The 20254-nt window shown below is 45.8% G+C and overlaps 1 protein-coding gene across 2 annotated transcripts in view; it reads left to right on the plus strand.

The window, feature by feature from the left end:
- The window catches only part of PALLD (palladin, cytoskeletal associated protein), a 374940-nt gene that overhangs the window by 323788 nt on the left and 30898 nt on the right, over positions 1-20254 (plus strand). For both annotated transcript variants that reach the window (XM_057548912.1, XM_057548913.1), the window contains one exon: positions 9311-9835. In XM_057548912.1, the coding sequence (XP_057404895.1) occupies positions 9311-9835 (525 nt within the window). The remainder of the gene's footprint in view (positions 1-9310; positions 9836-20254) is intronic.

Below are 20254 nucleotides of genomic sequence, written 5' to 3' on the forward strand. Positions count from 1 at the left end.
ACCAGTTTGTCTCATCTCTCTGTCCCTCTTCTGTGTTTCCGACTTAGATTGTATAACTGTAAATAGCTGTTTAGTTAGTGGGGATTGAGCATTTACTAGTCTCTCAATGTAACGGTTGCTGGTTGATGATACAAATACAGGAATAAGAAATTCAGGGAACAAATTAATTTCTTAGTTTCTAAACTAACTCCTTCAAGTTACTTTGTATATTCTTATAGTTTCTCCAGTGAGTAAAAGTTTGTCAAGCCTGGCGGAGGAGACGTAAACATTACCTACTTGGGCATTATAATTCCATTATACACATGGGATGTCTTCAGGATGTAGCAGGTTATCTCTGTGTAGCTGTTTGGAGCTCCACTGCAATGTCTATATCCCAGTAACAGAGAAGCAAAGGGGATAGGAGGACAGAGTTCAAGCCCGAGGTGGGCAGAACCCACATCAGAAAGGCCCTCTGTGGCTGGAGAAATCCCGGTGCACGTGGAGTCCCGGCAAACCCTGCTGCCTTGATGAGAGAGGCCGTGCATTGTAGCCACCGGCCAGACCTCTTTGGCTCAAGGCCCATTTGCGCTGCTTTCCAGCCGTGTAACCTTGAGCAGCTCGGTGTATCTTTGTGCCTCCGTTTCCTCATCCGTAAAGTGGAGATGGTAAGATCTTCTGTGGTTTTTATAAAGATTAAATGAGTCGGTATAGACTGAGCACTTAGAGCCGTGTTGGGTGCATAGTAAGTGCCCAGTGACAGCCGTTATCACTAGCAGTGACGCAGGAGGTGGCGGCAGCAGCCGTGACAGCCGTGACCGAGTGCGCTGTTTGGATGAGCCCCGCGCCCGTGACTTCAGGACGCGGATGGACGTCCTCAGGCTTCCGGGATGCGCATTTGCTAAGAGCCAGCACTGTGTCTTCTTTTATGATGTGACCTTCTGTAAAGTACTAGCTTCTGGAGTTTTATGTGGTTTAAAACTTTTATGTTTATAATTTGTGTTTTAGGAACTTTATATATATTTTTCCCACTATATTTTTATATACACAAGGTTAAAAAGTATTCAGACCACTAGTGTAAAAGACGGTAAAATGCAGAAACAAGACTTCCCCCCTCCCTCGTTCAGGTTTCCGTCTCCAGAGGTCAGCACTGTTGACCGTGTGTTTTTAGTCCTTCGGATGGTTTCTTCCACAACTTTAGGAACAATGCTCATATCGGTCCACTTACTGGTTTATCAGCTAAAGACAGTGCAGCTGGATTAACTTTAGTGTTGTTTTCACCGGCAAGATGTTCTAATGAGGCCTTTGCCCCAAGCGGCTGAAAACCTGTGTAGCTGCGTAACGTCTCGTGAGCCTGTACAGTAAGGAAAGTGGGCTGGTCGGTCTCCAGGCCACTTTCTTCAGCGAGTTAGAGGACGTCTGAAATAACTTAAGCCGTAGAAAGGGCGGGGGTCGGGGGAGGCAGCTGTTTTGCACGAGAAACTCACGTGAAACTGGCCTGTAGGTTATCTGGCCGCAGGCGGTGGTCACTGTCTTTCTTGTAGGCTTTTCTCTCTGGGCTTCTTTTTACGTGTTGGCTCCCACTTTGTTGCCTTCCCTCTGGGGGTCCCATCCGTGTGGCCAGTCAGCTGTCAGAGGGCAGGGAGACGCCTTCGTGTCATCCTCAGTGTGAATTCCTGATGGCCTGGCCCGGTCACGTATTTACCCTTGAATATCAGATGTTTTTTGGGGGGAGACAGTGGGTAAGGGGTGAGAGGGACTCTGATTTAGACACGCTGAGTGGAAGTGAAGCAGCGTGTTTCTGTTACATGGAAGTGGGTCGTCGAGTTGGGATTCTGGACCGAGGTCTGGGCTCCAGGGGTGATGCGGAGGAAATCGGGGAGCCCTAGATCGTGGTGGGACCCACAGTCAGAGAGCTGGGCAAGACCATGGGGGAGGCGGGGTGTCAAAGGTGGAGGAGCGAGGATGGGTCTAGTGTCAAAGGTCAGGGGGAAGATGGCTCCAGGAAGGAGGGTGGTACCGTCGGGGCCGGGGGCTGCAGGGCAGCCAGAGTGAGCACAGGGAGGGGACGGGCTGCGGGGCCCCAGCGGGGCCCTATCTTTAGGGTGAGGGAACCCCTTACATTAATTGGTAGAAGGCTTACAAAATAGGGTCAAAGGACGAAGAAAACTTCGTGGTAGGAAGAAGAGAAAGGTTTATAACACAACAGTGGCTACTGAGTCACTGAAAGAGCTCACATTTCTCTAGGAGAGAACATCACAGCAGAAACACATCTAGCCACAAAAAACCCAAAAGCTGTTTTTCTTAATTTTTGGATGGAGTTTATCTATAGGTATATGTGTCTTAAGAAAAAGAAATGCAACTAATGTTAACCAATAAGTGATGATTATTCAGTATAAAACTGTCTTTCCTCTTAGAAAAGGATGTACTGTGGAATTATTTTAGTTTGCCACTCTGATGCCTTTAAAATCTATTTCTGTCTACCAAAACATGCTATGTTCATTTTTCCAAAACAGTTGAAATGGATGTGAAAACAGGAGATGCTTGAGGTTAATATGTATACAAATAAACACCATACTGGGACTTGGTTAGTTCTTTACAAGTTCCTTTAAAATTAGTTTCTTTATAATGTTTAAATGTTGCTGGGCTTAAAGAGCAAGGATCATAATAAGATCTGAGAGTTTATTAGGACCTTGTAGATATTACACCATAGATTTCCATTTTAAGGTTGCGAAACTGGGCCCCAGAGAGGATAAGTGAATTGTCCAAAGTCTTAAAAAGCTAGAGGCCAAGCTGGAGTTGAACTGTTTGACCATTTCTCTCTCTGGTTGCTTGTTTCTCCTTGTAAATAGCCTGTGTGGCAGTGGCTTTGTCTCCAAGAAGGTGACTTTACCCCTTAGAAAGACGCAGCGGTGCCCCGAGTGCCAGCGAGGCTGGTGGAGCAGCTAGTTTTCTACTTGACAGAAATCTGGGACTTTAATTAAATGCAGCCAGTATTTAGTGAGTGCCTGCATTTGAGCAGAGAGGGAGATACCAAACTGAAAATGTTTGGAAGGGGAGAGAAGTGGGAGAATGCCTTTTGTTCTTCCAGGAGAATAAAGCCATTTGGTGAGTAGGTAACGGTTGTTTCTTTTGAAAAACAGGACACTTTGCCCTTGGTCATAACTTATTCGTACAAGGCCAGGCTGCACAGCCCTGCTTCCAATACTCAAGGCAGCAAACATACCTGAGGTGAAAATGACCAGACGGGCTGCACGAGCCTCTTAATCATCAAATGGTTATTCGAGGAAACATGAACCACATGGAACCTTAAAATGTGCCAAATGCTTTATTTCATTGTAAGACCGACAGTTAAGCATCTGTCCTTCTTTTTCCCCCCAATTCTTTAACATCTCAGAGAAGTTCTGTGCTGACGATCTTAAAGGTTCATTAAAGATCAAAGAACATCCAAATCTTTATCCCTGCTCTCTCCCCCAACCTTAGGGGCGTGCGTTTAAATTCATAGTTATCTTTGCACTTACGACCCCCCTGAACCCAAAGCAGTACACCCTCATTTGGCTCCTATGAACTCATTTTGATCGTGTAAATGATCGTCCTCAGGACCGTGATCTGTGCACCTGCGACCAGGGGCAACAGTCAGGTGTTGAATCTCCACCCTCACCCAGCAGCCATGGTTTGCTGTGGTGGGAAGACACACGCTGAAGCCTGAGTGTAGAACAAGGCCATTGAGGGACTAACGTCATAAAGTCGTAGAGGGAACTTAGTCCTTCTTGAACTGAAGCCCCTGCAGGAGTTTTATATTCTGTCTAGTTTATGAGCTCCCAGAATTAATCTGTTGCGCTCTCATACGGACAGTGCTGAGCTAATCCCAGCCAGAGAGGACTCCCCTGTGGGAACACCCAGCAGTTTATCTGCCGTTCGCTTACCTTCCTACATGTGGAAATGGTTGGAATTCGGCAGTCCAGGGTGGGCCCCGTTGCAGGACGGCCCGACGGGGCACACCTCGTGGACCCGGCAGGGCACGGCAGCCAGGAATGACCAGGTGCTTGTGCTTGGCGGTGACGTGTCCCTCGTCTGTGTGCGGCGGGGTGTCGTGAGGACGCTGCAGGTCACAGCCCTGCCTTCAGAGTCCTTACGAGCTGCAGGACCCGGTTCAGAGGGCGCAGGTTTGTAACTCATCGTGCAGTGGCTTCTGTATCACACAGTAAAAAGGGAAAGAAAATATATAAGCCCGCAGCCTGTCTGTCCTGAAAGCATGAATGTGTTCCAGCTTCACTACCCAAGAGTCTCTCCGGACAGTTGTAATTGCTCCATCCTGGTCAGTGTGAACACTGGCATCCCAGACCTTGATCCACAGGGACATACTGGGAGTTTCCCAGTTACGTAAAAGTTGTTCTCCGAAGTTTACTTTCACGTCATTCATTTTAAGCTTGGGCTGCAGGTCCCCAGAGACAAAGCGAACTGTAGTAATCATTACTAACACTTTAATAAACCTTTTCTGTTTCCTGAGCACTTTGGACAGGGTGATGTACAATAGCACAAGCCTTTGCACCCAGGCTCTGCCCTGACCTTGCTAACCTGACCCACGGGGGATTTTTCAGCCATCCTCCCAGGGCTGCTGGGATGTGTCAGGCCAGCCCAGGTGTGGGAGAAGTCGGCCCCCGCCTGCCACCCCACGTGGCTTTGTGAGCAGCCGGTCCCAGGCTCAGCGCCCACCCCCAGCCCAGTCTCCAGGCCCCCCTCCCGTGCGCCACTGCTGTCCCCTTGCCCGTGAAGAGAGAGGTCCCTGCAGGAAGAACGTGATCTGCATTAAGGTCTGCTCTGTAAGGTAACCAAGGTGGATGTAGTCGTGCTGTCTCTGGGAGTCTGTTGAGCTCACCCTGGGGACATCATGCGTCTGGCCAGTGCCGTCCCCCTGCCCCACACTGCTGCCCGGCTGGCTGGTTTCTCCAAGACTGCTTTAATCAGGTGGCAGGAGAGATTACTGAATTGGAAAGTAAAAATGGTTTCTACAGCCCTATTTATCCCTGTCAAATCTGAATCTTCCCCATCCAACCAGCATGAAACTGTTCTTGCTAAAAGCTGTGCCCAAACCGTCGGGGTGGGAGGACGGGGATTTGTGATTTCCTGTCATGGAGAAGGGAATCCCCTGAGTGAGTCCTGACACATCCCCTTCCTGGGCTGCCAAGATCTTTGTCTTTGCAGCATTTCACCCTGGAAAGAATCAAGTTCAAAATCAGAGATCTTAAATATATTCTTAAATGTGTAAGTATTTAAAACTTTGATGATTCTGATCCTAAAGACCCTGGTTGCTATGGCAGCAAAGAGGCATGAGAGTGGAGGTCCTCAGGAGGGAAAGATGACCACAGACTTTTTAAAAACCACATTGAAGGTCCGGGTTCTTTTATGTTGACCTGCCTGACTCTGCAGGTACTTGCTCTGTGACCTTGAACAAGTTACTTAACAGGTTTCCGGCTTGTAAAAGGACCGTGGCAGGTGCATCACAAAGAGTCTAGCCAGCTCATTCCTTTAGGTATTGAAGCCTTGAGAATTGAAGGAGGGGTGAGAGCAGGGTTTCTTAGGCTTTCTGAGTTGGGGGTTGTGGTGGGGAGAGGAGAAAAAAGCTGGGAGAGGCTAGATGGAGGCAACTTTTACACGAGGATCTCATTGATCTCATTGTCCTGCTTGAATCTCAGTGCTCTTAACCTGACTTTCCCACCTTTACAGGGTGTCTCCAAGACATTCAGGTCAGTTTCTCATTCTCATTTCATTCTCAGAGAAAGGACAGCAGAAAGAAATGGGGAAACCAAAAAAGTGATAACTTTTTTAAAGGTGTTTTACAAATACTAAGTATTTTAATTATGTGAGTTTCAGGTGTAAAGCATTATAGTTCCCCATCATACACACTGCAGAGTGATCCCCCCCCACCATACACTTGACCCCCTTCACCCATTTTACTCACCCCAAACCCCCTCCCCTCTGGTAGCCACTAAACTAAGCTCTGTGTGTTGTGTTGTGTTTGTTTACTTAGATTCCACATATGAGTAAGATCACATGGTATTGGTCTTTCTCTAACTTATTTCACTTATTAGCACAGTACCCTCCAGATCCATCCATGTTGTTACAAATGGCAGGATTTCTTTTTGCTTCTGTGGCTGAATAGTATTCCATTGTGTGTGTGTGTGTGTGTGTGTGTGTGTGTGTGAGAGAGAGAGAGCTATATTAATATATCGCATATTCTTTATCCATTCATCTGTCAGTGGACACTTAGGTTGATTCTATATCTTGGCTGTTGTAAATATGCTGCAGTGAACATTGGGGTGCATATATCTTTTCAAATTAGTGTTTTCATTTTCTTCAGACAAATAACCAGAAGTGGAATTGCTAGATCATATTGTAGTTCTATTTTTAATTTCTTGAGGAACCTCCATACTGTTTTCCATAGTGGCTGCACCAATTTACATTCCCCCCAACAGAAAATTTCCCTCCTTCCCACATCCTTTCCAGCATTTGTTATTTCTTCTCTTTTTGATGATGGCCATTCTGACATGTGTGAGGTGATATCTCATAGTGGTTTTGATTTGCATTTCCCTGGTGATCAGCTATGTTGAGCATATCTTTTCATGTGTCTGTTGGCCATCTGTATGTCTTCTTTGGAAAAATGCTATTCGGAGCCTCTGCCCATTTTTTAATTGGGTTATTTGTGTTTCTGTTGTTGAGTTGTCTGAGTTCTTTATATATTTTGGATATTAACTCCTTATATAAGGGATACACGATTTGCAGGTATCTTCTCCCATTCAGTACGCTGCCTTTTTGTTTTGGTGATCGTTCCTTTGCTGTGCAGAAGCTTTTTTAGTTTGATGTAGTCCCACTTGTTTATTTTTGCCATTGTTTCCCTTGCTTTGGAGTCAGATCCAGGAAAACATCTCTAAGACCGATGTCAGTGTGGCAAGTAACTCTCAGTAATTTCCAGAGGCCACAAGCAGTCTTGCCTTTCTGGGACCTTTCATTCCCTTTGCTTTTTTATCTCTGTGAAAATCAACTTTTATGAAGATAACAAGGACTGAGAAAGTGACTTAGAGTTGTGCGTTTTGTCATCTCAGAATCTGGGTGTCAGAACCATTTAACTCAAATATTTTTTTGAAATATTAGGATCTGTGCAGAAATCAAGTCAGACACTTTCAGATTCAAACCAACTGTTCTGCCCTCCCTTCCCCCACCCCTCCAATTCTCTGCCTGTCACATTCCTCTCCAGCGCAGTGTCGGGGAGTGGAAAGGGTGGCACAGTTCTTCATGCAGTGTATACTAGGACCACATCACTGGAATGCCTGTCCATTGCTTGTGAAATGCTACGTTAATTTCTTGAACTGTCACTTAGTCACTAACAGTAGCATCTCGGCAGTTTTAAGCTCTCGAGTTAGCAAACTCGATGGTCTTTTTAATGCCCAAATGAGTAGGCTTGACCCCATGGACAAAGTTAGAACCAGTGGTGGTCTGAGCTTCCCTGGTGTGGCTTCTTTGAAGACTGGCTTCTCGGGGGCCATCCCTCATCCTGGGGCAGAGGAGACCCCATGCAGACACAGGGCACGACGTGACGTCTGGGGCAGCACTGCCAGGGCGGCTTCGTACAGCCAAGCTGAAAATACCTGCAGATACAGCTGCGGCTCTGGCCATGGGGAGCCCAGCTGGCCCAGAGGAGGGGGCAGTGCCTCCTGCAGGGCCCTACAGATCACTTCCAGTCCCGGTGCCCAGGCCAGCTGAACGCTGGGGAGAAACGGTCCAGGAATAGGATGCATTTTGCAGTGGGTAGGAAATAAGAAAGAGGAAGGCAGGGAGATCAGAACGGAGCATTTGGGGATTCAGAATGAGAGCACTGGTGGGTGGTTTTTATGAGTCCTATTCCTGGGCCGGTTCTAAATACGTGAAGGCTGGGCAGTCGACCCAGACCACACAGACATCTGGAACTTCAGCATCCCGTGGATCCTAGCAGTGGCAAGGCTGCTTTTAAAAGACTCCAGTTAAGCCTCACAGGACCACCCAGGGTTCATTGCTGTTGGAATCCTGGATGCCCTGCCTGGATCAAGCATCTGCAGCCGTGTTCCCCTTATACTTCGCAGTTCCCAAGAAGGCGTCTTTTCACGGACTTAAATGTAATCACTGTACTGGGTAATTACAGCAGGGAATCGGAGACATGGGAAGGAATTTAGAACTCCTTGACAGATATTGCCATATCCAGTGATACTTGATAACAGATCTAAATTCTTTTTTTTTTTTTACCTTTTTATCAACAGCTTCACTTCCTTTTATTGCTTTGAATTTGAAGGTTAAATACCAATGGATAGGAGGTCTTGGGGGTTTTGCTTTTTATTTTTATAAGGTTTCAAGTTAGGAGCATAGCTTTGCGTCTCTGTGGATTGTTGCTATTTTATTCGCTTGTTAGAGTGCCACCTTCCGTTGAAGTTTCTTCTCACAGCTGTGGGTCACTATCTGATCTGGATAAAGGAAAACATCTCAGACGTAAACTACAGCTAGACAGGAAAGCTTTTGAGTTAAGATAAGAGTAAGATTTTAGCTGATTGCTAACTGCTTTATTGCTAACCTCTTTATCAAAAATTAAAATTCAAACTGTCCCTTCCTGATGGAAAACACTTGGGAAATTAAAACTACATTACTGTAAAATTAATAATTTGTTATTGCTTATTGAACCCCTGCAGGTGAAAGATGGGCGTCGTTTGCATGTTTCAGATATGGTACCAAATGTCAGTTTGTACTATGTAGAAACGATTGGCAGTTCAGGGTTTCCTACTAAATTGAGGCTAGAGTAGATTTTGCATATGTTTTTTAGGGAGCAAAGGCAGAAATTAAAGTAGGTCTTCCCCCCCCCCCGCCCGCCCCAGAATCAGCCTGTGGTATTTATTGACTAGGGAGTTGACAGCAATGAAGCAGGCAAGTTGGATTCACCTAAATCTGCCAAAAATAACTTTTAAGTGTTTCTTTCTTTTAACTTTCCCATTGTGATAGAATTTTTCCAAAACTCGGCTACAGGTGAGAGCGAGGGCTGAGGACTCAGGTCAGAAGCTGTTCTCTTAGTATTTCTGGTTCTGTTAAAATGCAGTGCGGCTCCCGCAGGTCAGACAGAATGTCCATCCCCGGCATCTGTAAACCGGTGTGGCTCACCTGGGGTCCGAGTTCAGTTCGACGTTGAGATCAGCGGTGTCCTCGGTGGACCTCGGGCTCCCGCGGGGCGGGGAGGGGGCTGGGGGCGTCGGGAGGGGTGGTCGCAGTGCCTCCCGTCTCTCCCGGCCCGTCTGAAGGTGTCCTTTTCTCCCCGCAGGGACGCGCTCAAGATCCAGCAGCTGCAGCAGCAGATCCGCCTGGAGCGCGAGGCCCGCGCGCGCCCCTCGCCGCCCGCGTCCCCGGAGCCCCCGGAGCCGCGCCCGGAGCCCATGAGCGCGCTCGCCGCCCGCCCCGCGCCCGCCATGCAGGCCTCCGGCTCCTTCAGCTACGCGCGCCCCAAGCAGTTCATCGCCGCGCAGAGCCTGAGCCCCGGCGCGCCCCGGCCCCCGACGCCCGCGTCCCCGCCGCCCCCCGAGCCCGAGGCCCCGTGGAGCGCGCTCCCGCCGCCGCCCCCGCCGCTCAGCCCGCAGGCGGCCGCCCCCGGGATGGACGCCTTCCCGCCGCCACCGCCACCGCCACCGCCACCGCCGCCGCCCGGCCCGGGCCCCGCGCCCCGCGCCGCGCGCCCCGGCCCCGCGCCCGCCGCGCTGCTCCGCGCCCTGCTGCCCTCGCCGCCGCCCGCCGCCGCCAGCGTCTCCACCGGCGTCTCCGCGCTCGGCCTGCCCCGCGCCGCCCCCGCCGCGTGAGTGCCCGCCCGCGTGTGTATGTAGCGGGGTCCAGCAGCCGGGGCGGGGCGGGGAGCCGGGCTGGGTGCCCTGAGGGGGATTGCAACCTCCGCGTCCGCGGAACCGAGAAATGAGCTCACCCACATACATGTCGTACACGTGAGCTCGTACACGTACGGATTGGAGGGGCCAGGCATGTCAGTAGCTTCACGTTGGTGCAGAGAAGTGAGACCCTGTGCAAGCCGGCCAGAAACGATGGAGCCGGGCCTGTCCCCAGCCACAAATGATGGAGCTAGCCCTGTCCCTGGCGAGCCGTGATCTCTGCAGGGATTGCACGATCCTCTGTCCCAGTCTTTCTGAATGGCTTTCCTTATGTCACAGTGGTGACGTGACAGCCTTCTGAAATCTTTACTTAGAAACTCTGAGGATAAATAAGATAATGTCCACAAAAGTAGAGGAAAGCCTTCAAAAGAAACCTACGGGCAGGTGTCTGTGCGTCTAAAGTGTAATGAGTAAGAGCTAGAACTCACCCTTTTGACTGAGGGGTTCAGAAATGTGTTAGCCAAGGTCAGGCCAGTTCCCTGTCTCAACCCTTCCTGTTGAAATCTTGCTTCAGGGCTCGCCAGGATCCCAATAGTGTTCAGAGAGAAAAGAAGGAAACCCTAAGGAGGGTTTAGTACTGGAATAAAAATGGGAAGACCTTAGAATTCCAGTTCTCTTCATTCACGTGCAAGTTTTCCACCCTGGGGTGTGCTGTTTGCCCACGACAAGGTGTGTCCAGGAGCTCCTGTTAGCTGCATCCTGTTTTGTTAGGCACTTTCTAAATGCTGGCTGCAGGAATTCTATGTTTGAAATCTGGCTCCTTCTCAAAGTTTTATTAGGAAAAGCTCAGTCAAATGACAACATAAAGTCGAATCAGGGAGGAGAGTCTGGATGGTAAGGCTGTATCACGGGCATCTGCTGAGAGCCGAGTCAGTCCACTGGCCTGAGAAAACCTTTGTCTCTCTCTCCTCCTTTTGTGTTTGAGCTTTTATTTGGCGGCTGGGGAATGAATATTATCTTGCTTCAAAGAAGCTAACTGTTAGAAAGGGAGGGGGTTGTTACCTGACCCTCGTTGTCCTCTTTTACTAAGAAATAGCACCAAATCTCGCTTCCCGGATGACGAGTCCTATATAAATCATCCGCCTATTAGTTCTCAGCTGGAACTTGAACAAAGATGCGTCTACCAGAAGCCTTGGTGGTGGAGGGGTCATACCTTTTATCATCTTAAGTAGAAAAAGTGGTTTATTCTGGTTTTTGACTTTGAAATTCTCTTGCGTTAAGCAGTTTTAAGGGCTTACCTCGAGTCATAGACGCACTGGCCTCTTATCAGCATCTGTCGTAGTTACTCATACGGAGTCAAAATAATTTTGTAATTGTTCCCAGAGAGGGTCCAGCAGCTCCTGCCGCTTCTTAAAAGTTACTGGATTGGGGGAGAATGGATACATGTATATGTAGGGCTGAGTCACTGCGAAACCATCACAACGTTGTTAATTGGCTATACTCCAGTATAGAATAAAAAGTTTAAGAAAAAAAAAAAGTTAATGGAGAAATCATGCTGGTTTTGTGCTGTGGGAAACTGTAACCCAGAGGTAGGTAGTTAGGCGCTGTGACACCAGGGTCCAGTGGTAACCCCAGGCTTCCAGCTCTCTGCCAGCCCAGAAGCCACTGTTGTGTGGTTACCCTTTTGTCTTCAAGAAGTTTTCCTGTTGCCAAATCACACACACTTGAAGAATTCATTCTTTTGGTTTGATACATGTGACTTTTGAAACATTCTTTTCTTCTGGTGAATTGTGGGATCACTTGTTTTGCATTCTGAATTAAAACCAAAAAAGTAGCTATTTATCCATGGTAATAATTCAAATAATTTGCCAAAGACCGAGTGTCCCTTTCAGGGTTGCCATTACCAATTGGCATCCTTGAATTTGTAGGAACTGCCGAACTCTTGTCAAGTGATTCTTTTCAATTACTTATTTATATGTCATTGGGCACTCATGGTGATTGTGACATCACACTCAGTTTCACTTACACGTCGTTTCTCTGGTCGGACAGTTTTGCCATGTATGTCAAGTGCTACTAAATGGACCGATTACACGTGACTCAGTGAAGTAGAAATCCATTAGTTGGGTTGGTTTTTGTTGTTGTGGTATTTTTTTGCCTACCTGTTGTACCAAAATATTGAGTATAGATTTCAGATATCTCAGTTTTCTTAATCATCAGTCGTAGCACTGGCTGTTGTGTTGTTTGTATGTTTAGCATCGTCCTGTTTTTATCTGTCAAAGAGTAGGTCTAAGTAGTCTGTGGAGATGAGGTTCTGCTTCTCGCGTCTGGGCAGTGGAGGGCAAGGCAGGGGGCGGAGGCAGGGAGGCCCGGGACAGCGGCCTCTTCCGGCACGAGTCCTCGCGCGTGGATGTGGTTTGGGGGACTTCTGTGCATCCAGGCCCCTCGTGCCTTTCCTTCTTCAGACAGCTGCCTTCTTCCCCGGGCCGTGGGGTCACCTGCAGGGAAAATACCGCCTCTCAAAGCTGGTGACGGACACAGATGTTCAGGTGACTAAATCAGACGGAGGCTGTGAGGATCACGGGCCTCAGCAAGAAAGCTGTTGGCACGTTTATAAAATGAATGTATTCCCGTTCTCTCAGAATCGCTGCTTCCATTGCTGTAATCCTGTCCCCTGTTCAGTGAATCAGCCCGAAAGGCGGTGGGGATCCAGGGCATTTGGGAGTGCCACCCCCCTCCCGGGAAGAGGGCAGCAGCTCTGCCTTTGCTGGTCCCGAGTGGCTGGGCAAGTCTCAAGGTGGATCAGATCAGAGCCGACCCAGATGGCCCGCTGGGCACTGCACTTCTCGCCCACCTTCACGCTCCTGGAACCTGCTCTCAGGCAGCAGGTAGCCGCGGTGCTACCATGTTTTATACTCTGAACTGCCTCTTTTATAATAAGCAGGCTTCGCTGCGTTTGTCAGCAGAAAAGCATGTGTCAGTAGGCGCTGTGATGCACACTTTATCCTGCAGCCTCTCAGCTCTTGATAAGCAGTATCTCCTTGTCCTCTCTTTCTCCCTGACTTACAAGAAACAGGTAGGTGGGGACAGCGTCATCATTCTCCCTTCAAGGTGAGAGGCACCAGGAGGGGGCGGGTTTCCCGGGGTTCTGGAATTAGCCTGAGCGAGGAGGGGCTTCACCTTGGGGTGTGGCCCAGGCTGATCTGTAATCAATCTGGTGTCTAATATTTTTTGACTAAGGAAGCCTGCAGACCAACAAAACCCCCCAAGTCTTAAGGAGAAGTTTGTAACAGATTACATGGTAGTTTAGACGTTTACAAGTCGGGACTGTGGTTAAATAGTAACTAATAGAAAAGACAGAACCTGCAGTGGACTTTGCCACAGGAAACAGGTAGACGCGGAGGCCCTGAGGGTCTTGTCATTGGGCTCATTGGGGTCCAGCATCTTAGAGGATTGCACAAAAATGCACATCCAGTCCCAAGCAAGTATTCCCCAGAAAGTAGCAGGCGGGGTCTTGGGTGATGGTTCTGTTGAGCTGCCTGCCCCAGGAGCAGCTGGAAGAACACCTCGGTCCTGGGTGGCCCTGCACGGTGTGCGGGCGGGCACAGCACACACACGTGTGCCAGGGCCCAAAGGCAACGTGGAGAGAGTGTAACGTTAGTGTAGAGTTACACGCTCTCCTTGAAGCACGAGCTTCAGGTGCCCACCTGGACGCCAACAGCTTGGGCTTCATAATAAAAATCAGTAAAAATAATAGAATTGATGTACAGAAACTTAGTTTGTGGATCTGGGGCTCTTTTTTTTTTGAATTTTATTTTATTTATTTTTTTATACAGCAGGTTCTTATTAGTTATCTGTTTTATACATATTACTGTATATATGTCAATCCCAATTTCCCAGTTCATCCCACCACCACCACCCTCCCCGCCACTTTCCCCCCTTGGTGTCCATATGTTTGTGCTCTACTTCTGTGTCTCTATTTCTGCCCTGCATACCGGTTCATCTGTACCATTTTTCTAGGTTCCACATATATGCGTTAATATATGATATTTGTTTTTCTCTTTCTGACTTACTTCACTCTGTATGACAATTTCTAGATCCATCCACGTCTCTGCAAATGACCCAATTTCGTTCCTTTTTATGGCTGAGTAATATTCCACTGTGTATATGTACCACATCTTCTTTATCCATTCGTCTGTTGATGGGCATTTTAGGTTGCTTCCATGTCTTGGCTATTGTAAATAATGCTGCAGTGAACATTGTGGTACATGACTCTTTTTGAATTATGGTTTTCTCTGGGTATATGCCAAGTAGTGGGATTGCTAGGTCATATGGTAGTTCTATTTTTAGTTTTTTAAGGAACCTTCAGACTGTTCTCCATGGTGGCTGTATCAATTTACATTCCCACCAACAGTGCAAGAGGGTTCCCTTTTCTCCACACCCTCTCCAGCATTTGTTGTTTGTAGATTTTCTGATGATGCCCATTCTGACTGGTGTGAGGTGATACCTCATTGTAGTTTTGATTTGCATTTCTCTAATAGTTAGTGGTGTTGAGCAGCTTTTCATGTGCTTCTTGGCCATCTGTATGTCTTCTTGGGAGAAATGTCTATTTAGGTCTTCTGCCCATTTTTGATTGGGTTGTTTTTTTTAATATTGAGCTGCATGACCTGTTTGTATATTTTGGAGATTAATCCTTTGTCTGTTGAATCGTTTGCAAATATTTTCTCCCATTCTGAGGGTTGTCTTTTCGTCTTCTTTGTAGTTTCCTTCGCTTTGCAAAAGCTTTTAAGTTTCATTAGGTCCCATTTGCTTATTTTTGTTTTTATTTCCATTACTCTAGGAGGTGGATCAAAAAAGATCTTGCTGTGATTTATGTCAAAGTGTGTTCTTCCTATGTTTTCCTCTAAGAGTTTTATAGTGTCCAGTCTTACATTTAGGTCTCTAATCCATTTTGAGTGTATTTTTGTGTATGGTGTTAGGGAGTGTTCTAATTTCATTCTTTTACATGTAGTTGTCCAGTTTTCCCAGCACCACTTATTGAAGAGGCTGTCTTTTCTCCATTGTGTATGCTTGCCTCGTTTGTCATAGATTAGTTGACCATAGGTGCGTGGGTTTATCTCTGGGCTTTCTATCCTGTTCCATTGATCTATATTTCTGTTTTTGTGCCAGTACCGTATTGTCTTGATTACCGTAGCTTTGTAGTAGAGTCTGAAGTCAGGGAGTCTGATTCCTCTAGCTCCGTTTTTTTCCCTCACGACTGCTTTGGCTATTCAGGGTCCTTGTGTCTCCATACAAATTTTAAGATTTTTAGTTCTAGTTCTGTAAAAAATGCCATTGGTAATTTGATAGGGATTGCATTGAATCTGTAGATTGCTTTGGGTAGTATAGTCATTTTCACAATATTGATTCTTCCAATCCAAGAAAATGGCATATCTCTCCACCTATTTGTATCATCTTTCATTTCTTTTATCAGTGTCTTATAGTTTTCTGCATACAGGTCTTTTCTCTCCCTAGGTAGGTTTATTTCTAGGCATTTTATTCTTTTTTGTTGCAGTGGTGAATGGGATTGTTTCCTTAATTTCTCTTTCTGATTTTTCGTTGTTAGTATATAGGAATGCAAGAGATTTCTGTGCATTAATTTTGTATCCTGCAGCATTACCAGATTCGTTGATTAGCTCTAGTAGTTTTCTGGTGGCATCTTTAGGATTCTCTATCTATAGTATCATGTCATCTGCAAACAGTGACAGTTTTACTTCTTCTTTTCCAATTTGTATTCCTTTTATTTCTTTTTCTTCTCTGATTGCCTTGGCTAGGACTTCCAAAAGTATGTTGAATAATAGTGGTGAGAATGGACATCCTTGTCGTGTTCTTGATCTTAGAGGAAATGCTTTCAGTTTTTCACCATTGAGGACGATGTTGGCTGTGGGTTTGTCATATATGGCCTTTATTATGTTGAGGTAGGTTCCCCCTATGCCCACTTTCTGGAGACTTTTTATCATAAATGACTGTTGAATTTTGTCAAAAGCCTTTTCTGTGTCTGTTGAGATGATCATGTTTATTATTCTTCAATTTCTTAATATGGTGTATTACATTGATTGATTTGTGTATATTGAAGAATTCTTGCATCCCTGGCATAAATCTCACTTGATCATAGTGTATGATCCTTTTAATGTGTTGTTGGATTCTGTTTGCTAGTATTTTGTTGAGGATTTTTGCCATCTATATTCATCAGTGATATTGGTCAGTAATTTTCTTATTTTGTAGTATTTTTGTCTGGTTTTGGTATCAGGGTGATGATGGTGGCCTTGTAGAATGAGTTTGGGAGTGTTCCCTCCTCTGCAATTTTTTGGAAGAGTTTGAGAAGGATGGGTGTTAGTTCTTCTCTAAATGTTTGATAGAATTCACCTGTGAAGCCATCTGGTCCTGGACTTTTGTTTGTTGGAAGATTTTTAATCACAGTTTCAATTTCATTACTTGTGATTGGTCTGTTCATATTTTCTATTTCTTCCTGGTTCAGTCTTGGAAGGTTATACCTTTCTAAGAATTTGTCCATTTCTTCCAGGTTGTCCATTTTAGTGGCATAGAGCTGCTTGTAGTAGTCTCTTAGGATGCTTTGTATTTCTGCAGTGTCTGTTGTAACTTCTCCTTTTTTATTTCTAATTTTATTTATTTGAATCCTCTCCTTCATTTTGTCGATGAGTCTGGCTAATGCTTTATCAATTTTGTTTATCTTCTCAAAGAACCAGCTTTTAGTTTTATTGATCTTTGCTATTGTTTTCTTTGTTTCTATTTAATTTATTTCTGCTCTGTTCTTTATGATTTCTTTCCTTCTGCTAACTTTGGGTTTTGTTTGTTCTTTCTCTAGTTCCTTTAGGTGTAAGGTTAGATTGTTTATTTGAGATTTTTCTTGTTTCTTGAGGTAGGCTTGTATAGCTATAAACTTCCCTCTTAGAACTGCTTTTGCTGCATCCCATAGGTTTTGGGTTGTCGTGTTTTCATTGTCATTTGTCTCTAGGTATTTTTTGATTTCCTCTTTGATTTCTTCAGTGATCTCTTGGTTATTTAGTAACGTATTGCTTAGCCTCCATGTATTTGTGTTTTTTATGTTTTTTTCCCTGTAATTGATTTCTAATCTCATAGCGTTGTGGTCAGAAAAGATGTTTGATATGATTTCAGTTTTCTGGAGAATGTTCCATGCATGCTTGAGAAGAAAGTGTGATCTGCTGTTTTTGGATGGAATGTCCTATAAATATCAGTTAAACCTATCTGGTCTATTGTGTCATTTAAAGCTTGTGTTTCCTTAGTAATTTTCTGACTGGATGATCTGTCCATTGGTGTACGTGAGGTGTTAAAGTCCCCCACTATTATTGTGTTACTGTCGATTTCCTCTTTTATAGCTGTTAGCAGTTGCCTTATGTATTGAGGTGCTTCTATATTGGGTGCATATATATTTATAATTGTTATATCTTCTTCTTGGATTGATCCCTTGATCCTTATGTAGTGTCCTTCCTTGTCTCTTGTAACATTCTTTATTTGAAAGTCTATTTTATCTGATACGAGTATTGCTGCTCCAGCTTTCTTTTGATTTCCATTGCATGGAATATCTTCTTCCATCCCCTCACTTTCAGTCTGTATGTGTCCCTAGGTCTGAAGTGGGTGTCTTGTAGACAGCATATATGTCTTGTTTTTGTATTCATTCAGCGAGCCTATGTCTTTTGGTTGGAGCATTTAATCCATTCACGTTTAAGGTAATTATTGATATGTATGTTCCTATTACTATTTTCTTCATTGTTATGGGTTTGTTTTTGTTGGTCCTTTTCTTCTCTTGTGTTTCCCACTTAGAGAAGTTTCTTGAGCATTTGCTGTAGAGCTGGTTTGGTAGTGCTGAATTCTCTTAGCTTTTGCTTGTCTCTAAAGCTTTTGATTTTTTCTGTTGAATCTGAATGAGATCCTTGCTGGGTAGAGTAATCTTGGTTGTAGGTTCTTCCCTTTAATCACTTTAAATATATCATGCCACTCCTTTCTGGCTTGTAGAGTTTCTGCTGAGAAATCAGCTGATAACCTTATGGGAGTTCCCTTATATGTTATTTGTCGTTTTTCCCTTGCTGCTTTCAATAATTTTTCTTTGTATTTAATTTTTGCCAGTTTGATTACTATGTGTCTCAGTGTGTTTCTCCTTGGGTTTATCCTGCCTGGGACTCTCTGCGCTTCCTGGACTTGGGTGGCTATTTCCTTTCCCATGTTAGTGAAGTTTTCGACTGTAATCTCTTCAGGTATTTTCTTGGATCCTTTGTCTCTCTCTTCTGCTTCTGGGACCCCTATAATGCGAATGTTGTTGCGTTTAATGTTGTCCCAGAGGTCTCTTAGAATGTCTTCATTTCTTTTCATTCTTTTTTCTTTATTCTGTTCTACAGCAGTGAATTCCAGCATTCTGTCTTCCAGGTCACTTATCCGTTCTTCTGCCTCAGTTATTCTGCTATTGATTCCTTCTAGTGTATTTTTCATTTCATTTATCGTATTGTTCATCTCTGTTAGTTTGTTCTTTAATTCTTCTAGGTCTTTGTTAAACATTTCTTCCATCTTCTCCATCTTTGCCTCCATTCTTTTTCCGAAGTCCTGGATCATCTTCACTATCATTATTCTGAATTCTTTTTCTGGAAGGTTGCCTATCTCCACTTCATTTAGTTGTTTTTCTGGGGTTTTATCTTGTTTCTTCATCTGGTACATAGCCTTCTGTCTTTTCATCTTGTCTGTCTTTCTGTAAATGTGGTTTTTGTTCCACAGGCTGCAGGATTGTAGTTCTTCTTGCCTCTGCTGTCTGCCCTCTGGTGGATGAGGCCTAAGAGTCTTGTGCAAGCTTCCTGGTGGGAGGGACTGGTGGTGGGTAGGGCTGACTGTTGGTCTGGTGGGCAGAGCTCAGTAAAACTTTAATCCACTTGACTGCTTATGGGTGGCACTGGGTTCCCTCCCTGTTGGTTGTTTGCCCTGAGGCGACCCAACACTGGAGCCTACCTGGCTCTTTGATGGGGCTAATGGCGGACTCTGGGTGGGCTCACGCCAAGGAGTACTTCCCAGAACTTCTGCTACCAGTGTCCTTGTCCTCGTGGTGAGACACAGCCACACCCCACCTCTGCAGGAGACCCTCCGACACCAGCAGGTAGGTCTGGTTCAGTCTCCTATGGGGTCACTGCTCCTTTCCCTGGGTCCCGATGCACACACTACTTTGTGTGTGCCCTCCAAGCATGGAGTCTCTGTTTCCCCCAGTCCTGTCGAAGTCCTGCAATCAAATCCCGCTAGCCTTCAAAGTCTGATTCTCTAGGAATTCCTCCTACCGTTGCCAGACCCACAGGTTGGGAAGCCTGACGTGGGGCTCAGAACCTTCACTTCAGTGTGTGGACTTCTGGGGTATAAGTGTTCTCCAGTTATGAGTCACCCACACAGTGTTTATGGGATTTGATTTTATTGTGATTGTTCCCCTCCTACCATCTCATTGTGGCTTCTCCTCTGTCTTTGGATGTGGGGTATCTTTTTTGGTGAGTTCCAGTGTCTTCCTGTTGTTGATTGTTCAGCAGTTAGTTGTGATTCCGGTGCTCTCGCAAGAGGGAGTGAGAGCACGTCCTTCTACTCCGCCATCTTGAACCAGTCTCTCTCGGGCTCTTTTATACATTAATTTTTTTTTCAGCCACGCAGCTTGTAGGATCTTTGTTCCCCGACCAGGGATTGAACCTGGGCCTCTTTGGCAGTGAAAGCACGGAGTCCTAAACACTGGATGCCAGGGAATTCCCTGTTTTATACATTAATTTCTGTGTTACACTCTTGGATGTGAGGGATTCCTACCTGACAGCATGTTGATTTTGCTCACTCTGCAACTGTGTGAAGTTTAGTTTCCATTTGATTTCGCTGAGTATGGGAAGAAGAAGATACGGGGGCTCTTCGTTTAAAAAATTCTCCGGTGGCCAGAGAGGCCCAGGACCTCGTAAGTCATGTGCTCTGAGCTGCGTCTCTGAGCATGGACAGTGTTGACCTGGAACAGTCCATCAAGGGGGGTTGCTCTCAGGGTCGTTCAGTAGTCAAGGAAAAAGAAGAAGACTTCCTGGGATTTGGCATGGTTGAATCTGGAGGGTTTTACTTTCCACATGCGTGTGTGTACGGTTGAGCTGTTTTTACCCCCAACAACATGAGTATTATTTAACACAGTCAGTGGTGTCACACTGAAGCTGGCGTAGACAGGACAGGATGCTTCTGCGTGCTTGGGCTGAGCGCGTGCACAGGAGCCGTCAGCCCATAAGACGCGTGGGGAGGCCACTGGTTCCTGTGCGCTGAGTACGGGGTTTTGTGACGAGTTCTGGTTTGGGTAACAGTTTACTTTGAAGAGACGTTTTAATTTTTAATTGTAT

This window comes from Balaenoptera acutorostrata, chromosome 6 (genome assembly GCF_949987535.1).
Source record: "Balaenoptera acutorostrata chromosome 6, mBalAcu1.1, whole genome shotgun sequence".
NCBI classification, from domain to species: domain Eukaryota; kingdom Metazoa; phylum Chordata; class Mammalia; order Artiodactyla; family Balaenopteridae; genus Balaenoptera; species Balaenoptera acutorostrata.